Consider the following 15,172-nt stretch of genomic DNA (forward strand, 5'->3'; position numbering starts at 1 on the left):
AACTGGACTTAAAAGTAAAGGTAGCAACAAAAGATAAAGAAGGACATTATGTAATAATTACAGGGTCTCTCCATCAGGAAGAGCTAACAATCATAAACATCTATGCACCGAATTCAGGAGCACCCAAATACATAAAACAACTAATCACAAACAGAAGCAGTCATATTGATAAGAATGTGCTAATTGCAGGGGACTTTAATGCTCCATTTACAACAATGGATAGGTCAACCAAACAAAAAAAATCACTAAGAAACAATGGACCTGAATGGATACTGGAACAGATGGAATTAATACATACATTTAGAATTCTGCATCCTGAAGTGAGGGAATTCACTTTCTTCTCGAGTGCACATGGCATATTCTCCAAGATTGATCACATACTGGGTCATAAAACAGCCCTCCATAAATACAAAGGAACTGAGATCATACCATGCACACTTTCAGATCACAATGCTATGAAACTTGAAATTAACCATAGGAAATAAACTGGAAAACCTCCAAAAATGTGGAGGTTTAAAACTACCCTACTGAAGAATGATTGGGCAAACCAGGCAATTAGGGAGGAAATTTAAAAATATATGGAAATAAATGAAAACAAAAATACAACAATCCAAACTCTCTGGGACGCAGCAAAGGCAGTCCTAAGAGGAAAATTTATTGCAATCCAGGCATATTTCAACAAACTAGAAAAAGCACACACTCAAAATCTAACAGAGCACCTAAGGAAACTAGAAAGGAAGCAACAAGAGACCCCAAACCCAGCAGAAGAAGAGAAATAATAAAGATCAGGGCAGAAATACACAATATAGAATCCACAAAAACAGTGAACAGATCAATGAAACCAAGAGTTGGTTCTTTGAAAAAATAAACAAAATTGATAAACCTCTAGCCAGGTACCTCAATAAGAAAAGAGAGAACATCCAAATAGACAAAATCATGAATGAAAATGGATCTATTATAACGGATCCCTCAGAAATACAAGCAATCATCAGAGATTACTATGAAAAATTATATGCCAACAAACTGGACAATCTAGAAGAAATGGACAAATTCCTAAACGCACATGTACTACCAAAATTCAAATAGGAAGAGAGAGAAAATCTGAACAGACCCATAACCAGTGAAGAAATAAAATCAGTTATCAAAAATCTCCCAATGAATAAGATCCCAGGCCAGATGGATTCTCAGGGGAATTCTACCAGACATTTAAAACAGAGTTAAACCGATCCTTCTCAAGTAATTCCAAAAAATAGAAATGGAAGGAAGACTTCCAGACTCATTCTATGAAGCACATATCACTTTGATTCCTAAGCCAGATAGACCCAACAAAAAAAGAGAACTACAAGCCAATATCCTTAATGAATACGGATGCAAAAATACTCAACAAGATACTAGCAAATTGAATTCAACAACATATAAAAAAAATTATCCATTATGATCAAGTGGGATTCATTCCTTGGTTACAGGGCTGGTTCAATATTCGAAAATCCATCAATGTGATAGATCACATTAACAAAAGAAAAGAAGAAAAACATATGAATCTATCAACAGATGCAGAAAAAGTATTTGACAAAATACAACATCCCTTCTAAATAAAAACCCTCGAGAAAGTCAGGATAGAAGGAACTTACTTAAACATTATAAAAGCCACTTATGAAAAGCCCATAGCTAATGTTATCCTCAATGGGGAAAAACTGAGAGGTTTCACCCTGAAATCAGGGACACGACAGGGATGTCCACTTTCACCACTATTGTTTAACATAGTGCTGGAAGTCCTAGATTCAGCAATCAGACAACAAAAGTAAATAAAAGGCATCAGAATCGTCGAAGAATTCAAATTGTCCCTTTTTGCAGATGACATGATACTCTACATGGAAAACCCAATCGACTCCACCAGAAGCCTTCTAGAACTGATCCATGAATTCAGTAAAGTCGCAGGGTACAAAATCGATGTACAGAAATCGGTTGCATTCTTATACACCAAAAATGAAGCAGCCGAAAGAGAAATCAAGAAACTGATCCCATTTACGATTGCACGAAAAACCATAAAATACCTAGGAATAAACCTAATCTAAGATGTAAAAGACCTATATGATGAAAACTATAGAAAATTTATGAAAGAGATTGAAGAAGACACTAAGAAATGGAAAAACATTCCCTGTTCATGAATCGGAAGAATAAACATTGTGAAATGTCATTACTACCCAAAGCAATCTACACATTCAATGCAATCCCCATCAAAATTGCACCAACATTCTTCTCAAAGCTCGAACAAACTATACTCAAATTTGTATGGAACCACAAAAGACCCCGAATAGCCAAAGTCATATTGAAGAAGAAAACCAAAATGGGAGGCATCACAATCCCAGACTTTAGCCTCTATTACAAAGCTGTCATCCTCAAGACAGTATGGTATTGGCACAAAAACAAACACATAGACCAATGGAATATAACAGAGAGCCCAGAACTGGACCCACAAGTGTATGGCCAATTAATATTTGACAAAATAGGAAAGAGTATCCAATGGAAAAAAGACAGCCTCTTCAATAGGTGGTGTTGGGAGAGCTGGACAGCAACATGTAGAATGAAACTACACCACTTCCTTACACCATTTACAAAAACAAACTCAAAATGTATAAAGGATGACCTGAATGTGAGACAGGAAACCATAAAAACCCTCAAGGAGAAGCAGGAAATAGCTTCCTTGACGTCAACTGTAGCAATTTCCTCCTGGACACACCCCCAGAGGCTAGGGAATCAAGAACAAAAATGAACCCTTGTGACCTCAGCAAGATAAAAAGCTTCTGGAATGCAAAGGAACAATTAAAAAAAAAAAAACCAAATAGGCAACCAACAGAATAGGAAAAGAGTGGCAAATAGCATATCAGATAAAGGACTAGTATTTAAAATCTATAAGGAACTCACTAAACTCCCTACCCGAAAAACAAATAATCCAGTGAAGAAATGGGCAGAAGACTTAGACACTTCACCAAAGAGGACATCCAGATGGCCGACAGGCACATGAAACAACACTCACCGTCACTCATCATCAGGGAAATACAAATCAAAACCACAGTGAGATACCTCCTCACACTGGCCAGAGTGGCTAAAATGAACAAATCAAGAGACTATAGATGCTGGCGAGGATGTGGAGATATGGGCACCCTCCTACACTGTTGGTGGGAATGTAAACTGGTACAGTCACTCTGGAAAACAGTGTGGAGACTCCTCAAAAAACTATCAGTGGAACTCCCCTATAACTCAGCAATAGCACTGTTGGGGATCTACCCAAGGGATACAGAAGTGCTGACACACAGGGGCAGATGTACCCCAGTGTTCATAGTGGCACTTTCAACAAAAGCCGCATCATGGAAAGAGCCTAAATGTCCATCAACTAATGAATGGACCAAGAAGATATAGTATATATATATACAATGGAATACTACATGGCAATGAGAAAGAATGAAATCTGGCCATTTGTAGCAAAATGGACGGACCTGGAAGGAGTCATGCAAAGCGACATAAGTCAGGCAGAGAAGGAAAGATACCATATGTTTTCACTCATAGGTGTAGCAGGAGAAACCTAATAAGGGTCCATGGGAAGGGGAAAGGGAGGGAAAATAGTTGGGGAGAGGGAGTGAGGCAAATCATGAGAGACTTTTGAATGAAACTGAGGGCTGAGGAGGGAGGGTCAAAGGGGAAGGGAAATGATGGTTGTGGAGGGGGGCACTTGTGGGGAAGAGCACTGGGTGTTATATGGAAACCAATTAGTAATAAACTATTTTAAAAAAATGTCTGTACTACCCAAAGTAATCTATGTATTTAATTTAATCCTATCAAAATATCACCAGCGTTTTTCACAGAGCTAAAACAATCCTTAAATTTGTATGGAACCACAAAAGACTACCTGAATAGCCAAAGCAATTTTGAAAAAGAAATGCAAAGCGGGAGGCATCAAAATGCAGCCTTCAAGTTTTATTACAAAGCTGTTGTGATCAAGACAGTATGGTAACTGGCATAAAAACAGACCCAGAGATTAATGGAACAGAATAGAGAACCCAGAAATGGACCCACTACTATATGGTCAACTAATCTTTGACAAAGCAGGAAAGAATATCCAATAGAAAAAAGACAATCTCTTCAACAAATGGTGTTGGGAATACTGGACCACAACATGGAAAAAAATGATACCGTACCACTTTCTCAATAATACGTAAAAATAAATTCAAAATGGATGAAAGAGTTCAGTATGAGACAGGAAACCATCAAAATCCTAAAGGAGAACATAGGCAGCAACCTTTTTGACCTGTGCTGTAACAACTTTCTCCTGCAGCATGGGAAACAAAAGCAAAAATGAACTATTGAGACTTCATCAAGATAAAAAGCTTCTTCACAGCAAAGGAAACAATCAACAAAAGTAAACAGCACCCTTCAGAATGGGAGAAGATATTTATTTGCAAATGACATATCAGGTAAAAGGTTAATATCCAAAATCTATAAGGAACTTATCAAACTCAACACCCAAAAAACAAATACTCCAATTAAAAATGGGCAGAAGACATGAATAGACATTTTTCAAAAGAGAACATACATATGACCAATAGACACATGAAAAGATGCTTGATATCACTCATCATCAGGGAAATACAAATCAAAACTACAATGAGATAATTACTTCACACCTGTCAGAATGACTGAAATTAACAACTCAGGCAACAACAGGTGTTGGTGAGGATGTGGAGAAAGAGAAACCCTTTTGCACGGCTGGTGTAAATGCAAACTGGTGCAGCCATTCTGGAAGACAGAATGGAGGTTCCTCAAGTTAAAAATAGAATTATCCTACAATCCAGCAACTGCACTGGTATTTACCCAAAGGATGCAAAAATACAGATTTGAACAGATATATGCACCCTGATGTTTACAGCAGCATTATGAACAATAGCCAAATTATGGAAAGAGCCCAAATGTCCATCGACCAATAAATGGATAAAGAAGATATGGTATATGTACACATACAATGGAATATTACTCAGCTACTAAAAGAATGAAATCTTGCCATTTGCAATGCTGTGTATGGAGCTAGGTATTATGCCAAGCAAAATAAGTCAGTCAGAGAAAGACAAATACCATATGATTTCACTCATACATGGAATTTAAGAAACCAAACAAATGAACATAAAGGGAAAAAAGAGAGGGAAATCATAAAACAGACTCTTAACTATAGAGAACAAACTGAGGGTTGCTGAAGGAAAGGTGGGGGGGGACTAAATTGGTGATGGGTATTAAGGAGGGAACTTGTGATGAGCACTGGGTGTTGTAAGTGATGAATCACTAAATTCTACTCCTGAAACTACTATTACATATGCTCTATGTTAACTAACTGGGATTCTCATAAAATCTTGTACACAAAACAAAGCTAGTCTATACTTGGCAAAGATGGGGCATAACAGGAAAAGTAGTCACGTCCTAATTTTGCAAGGCCTTTTAGACCATGGCAAGGGGTTTGGATTTTGTAATGTAAGTAAGGGGGCATCAAAGAAGAGTTTTAGACAGAGAGTCTAATATCCCTAGACAGATGTACTTTGACAAGAAAATGTAAGAAGAATTTGAGTAGACAAGACTCAAGTCAAGAGAATAGTTAGAGGGTTGTTTTAGTAGTCCAAGCCAAGATGGTACCTAAAGCAATGGCAGAAAACATGGAAAGTAAGAAAAACATTTGAGAAATGCTTAAAAATCACTGGACTTTGAGGCTGATTTGATGAGAAGATGAGAGAAGGAGGGAATTAATATCAACTAGATTTCTAGTTGGTGACTGTACTTTCATGCATCCTTTTATACATTCATATGCACAGACTCGTTTTATATAAATGGGAACATAACTATAATATATGTTATCGTCCCTTCCTAATTTTTACTGATATAAACAATATATCCATGCTATGCATGTTCTTAAAATCATAAAAACATATAAAAATGTACGTAAGAATATTCTGTCATTGTTTTTGAAAAACAATTATTATATATTGTTTATATATACAATTACAATTATATATTTTTTCAAAAGTGTATATACATATGTACATGTATATATACATACATACCTTTATCATTTATCACTGAATAATACAGTTTAGAAACCTCTAATGGCTGCATTAATAGTCCCTTATTAAGGATGTAGTACTTCTGGTCATTCATCTCCTGATTAGCTTTGTGTTCAGATTTTGTTTTGCCCCTTATGGATGATGATACAGCAGCTCGCTCTCTCGCTCTCTCTCTCTCCCTACCACATCTGTCTATATGTTTTTACCTAAATGACACTTCATTTTATGAGGAAGAAGAAATTAAAAGAAGGGAGATGAGAGGAACAGGAATAAAGACAGGGAAATGAATGTACAAGACTCTGAGAAAAGAAGGAAACATGTATAGTAAAAAGAAAATGAACTGAGACGTAACAAAGACCTGGATTCAAATTTGGTTCTATCGACATTTTTACTTTTCTAAGCTTTACTTTTTCTCTTTTAGAAAATGGATTACAGCGACTTCAGATGGCTGTTACCAATAGTAAATTAAAAAATATGCTAGATGATGTCAAATAAATGTCAGTTCCTTTCCTCTTGCCCAGCACAGTTAAAAATGTAGAGAAACTTACAACTTTATTGGATACAGCACCCATACTTCTGCACTCTTTCAATCCCTGGCAGTAAATGAAGATGTCTCCAGTGACCTCTATTTGCTGGGTTCCAGGCTAAATGCCTTTGGCATAAGGAGCAGAAGATGGCTATGGCTGCCATAGTTCAGTATTCCTGGAAAGTTCCTTGTTCCTACTCTGGATGATTAATTCCTATTTAGATGCAACAAGAGCGTAGCTGATTAATGTGCTAGAAAGCTTAACAGACTTGTAGAGACTGTACTCCAAACTAGTTCTAACAGGAGGGGTTATATTAAAAACAACTATAAGAAAAGCCCAACCTTTCACTGCAACTATTATTCATAATAAAATTAAAGAAATTAATATTATATGTTGATACTCCCTGCTCCAGGAGATGGAGCTTAATCTTTCCTCCCCTTTATCGTGAACTGGACTTAGTGACATGCTTCCAAAGAAGAGAGTATGTAAAGTGAGAAATAGTAACTTCACGATGATGAAACTTTGCAGATGTTACTTTAAGCAAGTAATCCTGGTTATAAAAAAACAAGGAACAACTAAGAAACTGTCACACCAAAAGAAACTAGGGACACGTAATGACTAAAGGCGGCATGATATCCTGGTTTAGATCCTAGAAACGGAAAAGGACATAAGTAGAGAAATGGAGAAATCTAAATAAAGTCTGGAGTTTATTTAACAGCACAGTTCTAATGTTAATTTCTTAGCTTTGGCAAACATACCATAGTTGTGTAAGATGTTAACATCAGGGGAAACTGGGTGAAGGGTATATGGGAACTCTGTACTATGTCTGCAACTTTTCTGTCAATCTAAACTTACTACAGAATGTTTATTTTTAAAAAGGCATGAATTCTAGCTGCTTTAATTCAGATTTTTGTAAAAATGTTTCATTCTCTTTTCTGAGATCCTCCGGTACATGCTGCAAAGTTGTCATTGTATAAGTGTCTTTCAATGAGATTACTTTATTCTATTTTTTCATAACAGAAATAACTGTATATTCAGTCTGCTTGCAAAGTTTGAGAACACGTTAATTGGTTTTCAAGGCTCTAAGTGAGGTAGTAAACATGAGCAGAGTCCTTCCCAAAGAAAGATTTGCTAATTTGTAAATAAGGAAGTTCGCTTATACAAACTGTAGTATAATTATAATAAAGAAAATGAACTTCAGATAATGCAAATCAGTTTCTCAATTCGTATTCAAGAATTCTCACTAACACTAATTTTTTTTCTTCTAAATTATTGAATCTCTCAGGCCTTTATGTGTCAGTATTTTTCATCAATTGAAATAGTATTAGAATTTTCTTGGCTATCACAAGGAAAGTTATAAATAGCCAGATCTATTGGTTCATTTCTTTAAGGAAAACAGATTTTTGCTATGTCTCCAAACCTGTTATAGAATACTTTTTGTTTTTCCCTTTTAGTAGGCAAAAGCACACCAAAGTGGCCAATACACATAGTGACATGGTGCTAATATGTACAGCAAGACCATTTTAGGGATGGAGAAAAACCACACAGAATAAAACCATCACGACAAACGAATACGGTTTCTCTCTGGTGTTTGTTCAGTACTGGTCTGCCCAATGCTTTTCTGTGCTCTGATGCTTAAAAGAAGTCATGTGACATGGAAGGCCACATGACAAGTGTCAGGGACGAAGAGAACATAGCTTGTCTGACACCTACTCTTACAGTACTCACTATACTGCATCAGGATGACTATTTCAGGCAGCATAATAAAGAAATGCCTTTGTAATTGAGGTGGTTGATTCTTTGCACAATACAACCATCAGCAATCAAGCCTGACATTATTATTTTTTCAATCTCAGCCTTATCTTGCTGATCACAGGGATGATCTAGTTAAACATGGATATTTGTTTCATTTTATTTAGCTTCATTGGTAATATTTATGCATGTGTTTAATTCTATTTTTGATCTAACTGGCACAATATATCTTTTTGTAGTAGGTTCTCTAAGAAACAAATGACTTAGAACTGTGTTTTAGAAAGTAAACTCTGGCAGCTATATGGAAAAAGAAGACTAGAAATAAAAGAAATTAGAGGCATCCAGATCAGTTAGAAGGCTACTCCACTCGTGTATGGGAGAGGCAAGCCCTTACAGTCAGGTAGTACCTCTAAATAAAGAAAGAAGAAGGAGTGGATATTAGAAAAGGAAGTCAACAGGACGGGAGACTTATTAGATGTAAAGACATGAACAAGGAAAGAGTGATGTCAGTAAAGAAGATGGGCAACACTAGAAGAAAAACAAGGAAGATAATGAATTTTCTTCAAATATGTTGATCTGGAAGTAGAGAGAAAGGGTAGCAAAGAATTGCCATTTCTCTTCGTAAATTTAGTTATATACTGTTTGAATTTTTAATTTATTTAATTTGATAAAAGAGAAATTAAAAGAAAAAAGAAGTCAGAGTTCAGAGCTGGAGAAGAAAAGGGAATTATCCTAAACTGGATATTAATACAGAATATAGCATCATAACTTTGAAATATTTTGAGTATAACATTCTTAAGTTAAAACCCAAGAAAAAAAATTTGGTATATTCATACAATGGAATGCTGTTCAGAAATTTTAACAGAATGAACTACATGTAGGCAACAACATGGATAAGTTTCAAAATACTTATCTTGAGTAAAAGAAGTCAGACAAAGAGAGTCTATATTGTTTGATTCCATTTTTATAAAACTCTAGAAAATACAAACTGACTTATAATGACAAAGCAGGTAAGTGTTTGCGAGGCATGACAGTATGTGAGCAGTCTGAAGGAGATGCATGGGGAAACTTCTGGATGACATAGTTATGTTTGTTATCTTGACAAATGTATACATATAAAGACTTACCAAACTGTACACTTTATTTTTATTCTTATTTGAGAGAGTGAGAGAGTGCTCAACTGGGGTAGAGGGACAGAGGGAGAGAGAGAATATCTTAAGCAGGCTCCCTGCTCAGAGCCTGACCCGGAGCTCGGTACCCTGATGCTGGGATCATGACCTGAGTGGAAATCAAGAGTTGGACACTTAGCCAACTGAGCCACCCAGGCACCCCTGTACCCTTTAAATACACAGTTTGTTGTATGTTTAAAAAAAAATCTCAGGAAAAAACTGTAAAGGACATATTTCCCTTCTTTTCCAGTCATTCTTATTTTCAGTGGAAGTTCCTTAACTTTTTATAGCTAAATTCTCTTTTTGAATTATCCCTCTTTCTGTAAGTCAAGCTTTTAAAAATAACTAGAAACAACAAAAATTCACTTTGAAAAGACAAAAATCTAAGTTACAAAATTGAGAATTCTGACCAATCTGAACTAACCAATGTTGCTTCAAAAAGCTGGATAACTGGAAAACCACAGCAAAGGATGCCAACCACAAACCCAAACCCTAATTTAATCATGACCTTAAATCTAACTACCACTAACCTGTATCCCATAAATTCTACCCTAATCCTAACTCTAACCCCAAACCTAACCTCTGGAGAGGTCTCTGGACTGCAGGATATGAGGCACATACCCTCACCCCAACCCTAACCTCAGCTCTAAACCTAATTTCTAACACAAACCCAAACACTAACCCTAAACCTAAACCCATTCCTCTGGAGAGATCTCTGACCTGCAGGATAACAGGCACACGCCCTACCCTGGCCTTAATCCTAACCCTATTCTAGCCCTAAACTGAACCCTAATTCCAGGGGGAGAAAAGTTGGTATATATACACACATACAAACACACAATGGAATATTATTATTCAGCCATAAAAAAGAATGAAATCTTGTCTCTTGTAATGATAGGGATGCAACTAGAGAGTATTATTCTAAGTGAAGTAAGTCAAAGAAAGACAAATACCATAACATTTCACTCATATGTGGAATTTAAGAAACAAAACAAACAGGCAAATGGACAATAAGGAAGGAAACAGAATTTGTAATATTTCTGAAAATGGGTATGTAGAGATCAAAACAGTTAAAAGAAAACCTCAGGAAAGGAACTTGGCATTATTGAAATTAAATGTATGATTTCCATTATTTCAATACTGAAACTAGTCATTGATTTCCTCAACCCAACTCATCCACCAGTATTATCTCTGAAGTATCCCCAGGGATCTGCCAATGTGTATTCTAATCTATAATTGTCCTCTTATGTAAGTCTTAAACAAACCTATTAAAAGTACCTAAAGTAACTTCATCCCCAACATGATCAACTTATTCTGTATTGACAATCACATGCAGCTCAAACTGGTTTTTGGTTAGAAAGGATGTATGAAATAATAATTACCAGAAAGAATATGCAGATAATTAACTATTAGAATACTGACAGTTCAGAATATTTTATATGAATAAACAACTAGCATAAACTTCCTTTAAACATTTTTTTAAATGTTTATTATTTATTTTTGAGAGAGGACAGAGTACAAGCAGTGGAGGGGCAGAGAGAGAGGGAGACACAGAATCTGAAGCAGGCTCCAGGTTCTGAGCCATCAGCACAGAGCCTGATGGAGGGCTTTAACTCAGGAACAGTAAGATCATTACCTGAGCTGAAGTTGGACACTTTAACCGACTGAGCCACCCAGGCACCCCTAGAATAACTTCTTTAATAACCTCCATGTAGGCAATGAAAAACAATGGGCAATTCATATCTCTTGGCTTCGATGAGAAAAATTAAGTTCAAATCCCTATGCCTTTGATCAAGAAGTGATCTTGTCCTGGGGGCACCTGGGTAGCTCAGTTGGTTAAAGCCTTCAGACTTCAGCTCAGGTTCCTGAGTTCGAGCCCTGCATTGGGCTCTGTGCTGACAGTTCAGAGCCTGGAGCCTGCTTCAGATTGTGTCTCCCTCTCTCTCTCTCTCTCTGCCCCTCCCCTGATCATGCTCTGTCTCTCTCTCAAAATAATTAAAAAAAAAAAAAAGTGACCTTGTCCAAACTGGGAAGATCAACTCTGCATTGCTGACTCGCAGATTAGATAGGTAAACAGGAGCAGAACAGAAGCCTACCTGGTCAGACCAGCAAATCAATTCTCATGTCCTACACATCAAGAAGGGACAGACATAAAATCCGAATCCTGATAAGACTTGAAGTATAGACCAACAAAACATTTTACAATAGGGATTTACTGTACTTTTACTATTAGGAGGATAAAGACAGTGGAACATCTGGAGTGATGAGTGAATGACTAATGTAGAAAGCTTAATGACCATTTAAATATATATATATGATATACATACTTACACGTATTTTGATTTACAAAATGCTTTGAAATAACAAGCATTCCTAATACAAGGTCCTCAGATTACTCATTTCCTAGGAACTTAAGAGAGGGCTAGTTCATTTGCCTTCATTCCATTAAAATCAAGGTAATACATTCAAAATGAGGGCTCCTAAATCTCTACAGTGATAACACTCAGCTGTGAGACTATGGGCAAATGATAGATTCTCTCTGGGCTAAAAGTGTGTGACTCTAAAATGCAGAGAAACCAAGAGCTTGAGTCTCACAAGATCTGACTCCCACAGCAAGACCAAATAAGGTTTCCCATAATCCATACTTCCTTCCAGTACCTCTCTTGATAACCATAATTTTATAATTATTTTTTAAATGACCACAGCAGATTACACAAAATACTTGATACTGTAAAATCTGTTAGGTCTTCAAGAATATAATCTGTCCTTATTGAGCCTCTAGAGTATGTTAAGCAGCCATTAGTGACTGCTCTTCCCCAATGCTTTAATGATAATGGTAAAATTTTTTTACATACCCATAGGTGAAAATAATTGCCAAGTAACTTTTCTCCTAAATACACATTAAATACTTAATTCCTAAATACACTTAAAATGTCATCCTAAAAGTGAATGTGCATGGTAGTCTTTTATGGGATTGGTTGATGTTTTGGCACCTAAACCTTTTCACTGTTAGTCATTCATTTTAAAGCTACCACTAATTGACTTTTCCAAAAAGGTCTTAATCCACAGCAGTAGGGATAGATTCCTTCAAAATTGAAGGGGCACTGGGTTTTAAGAATCAAAACATTTTTTTCATTATTATTAAAGATTAAAAAGTGGAAAATAATATTTAGGCATTTTGTATTTTAAAAATTACGTTATGACATTAAGTAGAAAACAAGAAAATCATGAGACTGTGTAGGAAAATATAGCAGAAATACCCCAAAATGCTGAGAGCTTGTCCTTGAAGGTGAAGACTACCGGTGGATTTTCTTTCTTTTATATATATCCATTTTTATAACATAAATTTAAATAGTTGACTCATAAGATGTGTAGCGTATCCCTCCACTAAGGTCACAAAGATCATAACACCAGAGAAGAAGACACTGAAATGGGGACATTCTAACAGATACTCTATTCTAACAGATATACCCTTAAATATTATAGAATCCTCCACAAAGAGGAGAACCTCCTCATCTGATAATCATAAAACCTATAGTAGCAAAGAACGGCACGTCATTTCGGCTCACAGTACCTCACAACTGGAACGTGGCTCAAATAAATCCCACTAATTATAGAGCCTCAAAGACTCAATCCCAACTACTCCAACACTCTGGCAGCCCGCCCCGCCCCCCACCCGCGCCCAAGTATACACGCCCTGGATTCAAAGTATGGACTTAATTGTCCCTCTTCAAGAATCTTACTCGTAATCACTACTCGTTGAGGAATATGAACCCGAGCCGCTGACCCGATCCTCATAATCGCAGTCCTCATCTTCTTGTGAAGAGGGGTCTCCAGGGAGCTCGTCTGGGCTCTGGCGGGAGCCACACGAAACCGGAGACGCCATCATCAGGGATGCAGTAGCTACTCGTAATGCAATTCAAATCTCGCAGCTGCGGCTAGCCGGAGCCGCCATGTTGTCTCCTCTAGGGAAGGCGCAGAGCCCACGTGACCGCCAATCCTTGGCTGCAATTGGTGGCAGCTTGAGTTGCCAGGGAGACGAGGAAGCTTTCCCGAGAGAGAGAGGGAACTGAAAGAAGCCTACGAGGTGAAATTTCCAGGAGGGCGTTTCAGTTGGAGGAATAGAAATAGCTAAAACTTCACCACTTAGGCTCTCCTAAACGCACTCCCTTGGAGCAGTATACTTTATTAACAGCGGAGACCTATTTATTTTCTTCCCCCCCGCGCCGCCTTTTTTTTTTTTTCTGGTTCGCACTCTGCCCTGTGTTTCCAAGTCGGACAGCTGCCCAAAACCTCAGAGGCACTCAGTTTAGGGTTCCCATGAGGTAAAGGAAAATCCTCCGCACCTTTCCTCCGCACCTTTCCTCCGGGCCTCTGCGTCTGTGCTGGGAAAGGGACGCTTTTAAGCAAAGTTCACTAGGTGTTACTGTAAATTCGCTCCATTGTTTCTTTGGTTTTCTTATTGTTTCACAATTGCAAACATTTTTATAGTTTTCCCAAGCAGATATTGTAAATTGCTTAAACTAGGATGCAATGTGAAATCAACTGCACGTTCGTTTGGTAATTTTATAATTTGATGAAGTGTTATCACTGAAGTTGGAAGTGTATACTGGTAAATTTTATCAGTAATTTATGAATACCTACAAGTACTTTTCTAAGTACAAAATAATAGCCTTTATTGAGAGTCAGCCATTTCTTAAATTATTTGCTCTATTGATATACTCTAATGGGTATTCACATACTATGAAGTTAATATTCTTATACTACAATAAGGAAACGGAAGCTTGGGTTATTCATCTTAATGGTCACATGGCTAGAAGGCAGCAAAGCCACACAAGAATTGAACCTAAGTAAGTCATTAACTACTAGATTTCCTCCTCAGGCTTTAGTAATTCCACTATTACAAATCTATTCTAAGAAAAGAAAGGATGCAGAAAATTTATAAAGTTTGTGAAAGTGGAAAACTGAAAGCAATCTAAATATTCAACAATAGGGGAAATGTTAAATACTACACTTTTCTATATGAAATCTAAATATTATGAAAGAAGTGTTTTCAAAGAGTAATTCAAGGGGAATATTCATATTATAGCAAGTTAAAGGATATAATATTTTATGATTTCAATGGATAGATGCTGGAGATTCAACTTAAATTTCATGGGCAGATGGTGGAGAACTGGAAGACAAATAGGCAATTTATAACAGTGATAAGTATCATGATAAATACTAAGACTACTAAGGAATCACCCAAGGGAAGACAAACTGGGGCAGGGAGAGCAACAGCAGATTTCTTAGAGTAAGACTGAACTTCTTTAGTTCCTATGGAGAATTACATTCCAAAAAGAGAAGGGTAGAGGGAAGTATGTCTTCCCATGGCCCAAAGTGGTCATATACACGGAAAATTCTAAAGAACCTGAGCAGTAGCCAGCCAATAGTATTTAAACAAGCTGCAATTTAGTTCCATTTGTCACATTAAATTATGTACATTCAAATAACCCAAGTTTTAAGGTTGTGTTATATTAATTTCTAAATGTGCTTTTTCTTTGTTTAAAAAATTTTTAATGGTTTTTATTTATTTTTGAGAGACAGAGACAGTGCGAGCAGGGGAGCAGTCAGAGAGATAGGG

The 15,172-nt window shown here is 36.8% G+C and overlaps 1 protein-coding gene across 1 annotated transcript in view; it reads right to left on the bottom strand.

Moving 5' to 3' along the window:
• The window catches only part of INTU (inturned planar cell polarity protein), an 81,160-nt gene extending 67,653 nt beyond the window's left edge, over positions 1-13,507 (bottom strand). Inside the window, exon 1 of the mRNA XM_029941177.1 lies at positions 13,293-13,507. Within this exon, the coding sequence (XP_029797037.1) occupies positions 13,293-13,438 (146 nt within the window). The 5' untranslated portion in view covers positions 13,439-13,507. The remainder of the gene's footprint in view (positions 1-13,292) is intronic.
• Positions 13,508-15,172: the final 1,665 nt, after the last annotated feature.

The sequence above is a fragment of the Suricata suricatta genome, chromosome 1 (assembly GCF_006229205.1).
Source record: "Suricata suricatta isolate VVHF042 chromosome 1, meerkat_22Aug2017_6uvM2_HiC, whole genome shotgun sequence".
NCBI lineage: Eukaryota > Metazoa > Chordata > Mammalia > Carnivora > Herpestidae > Suricata > Suricata suricatta.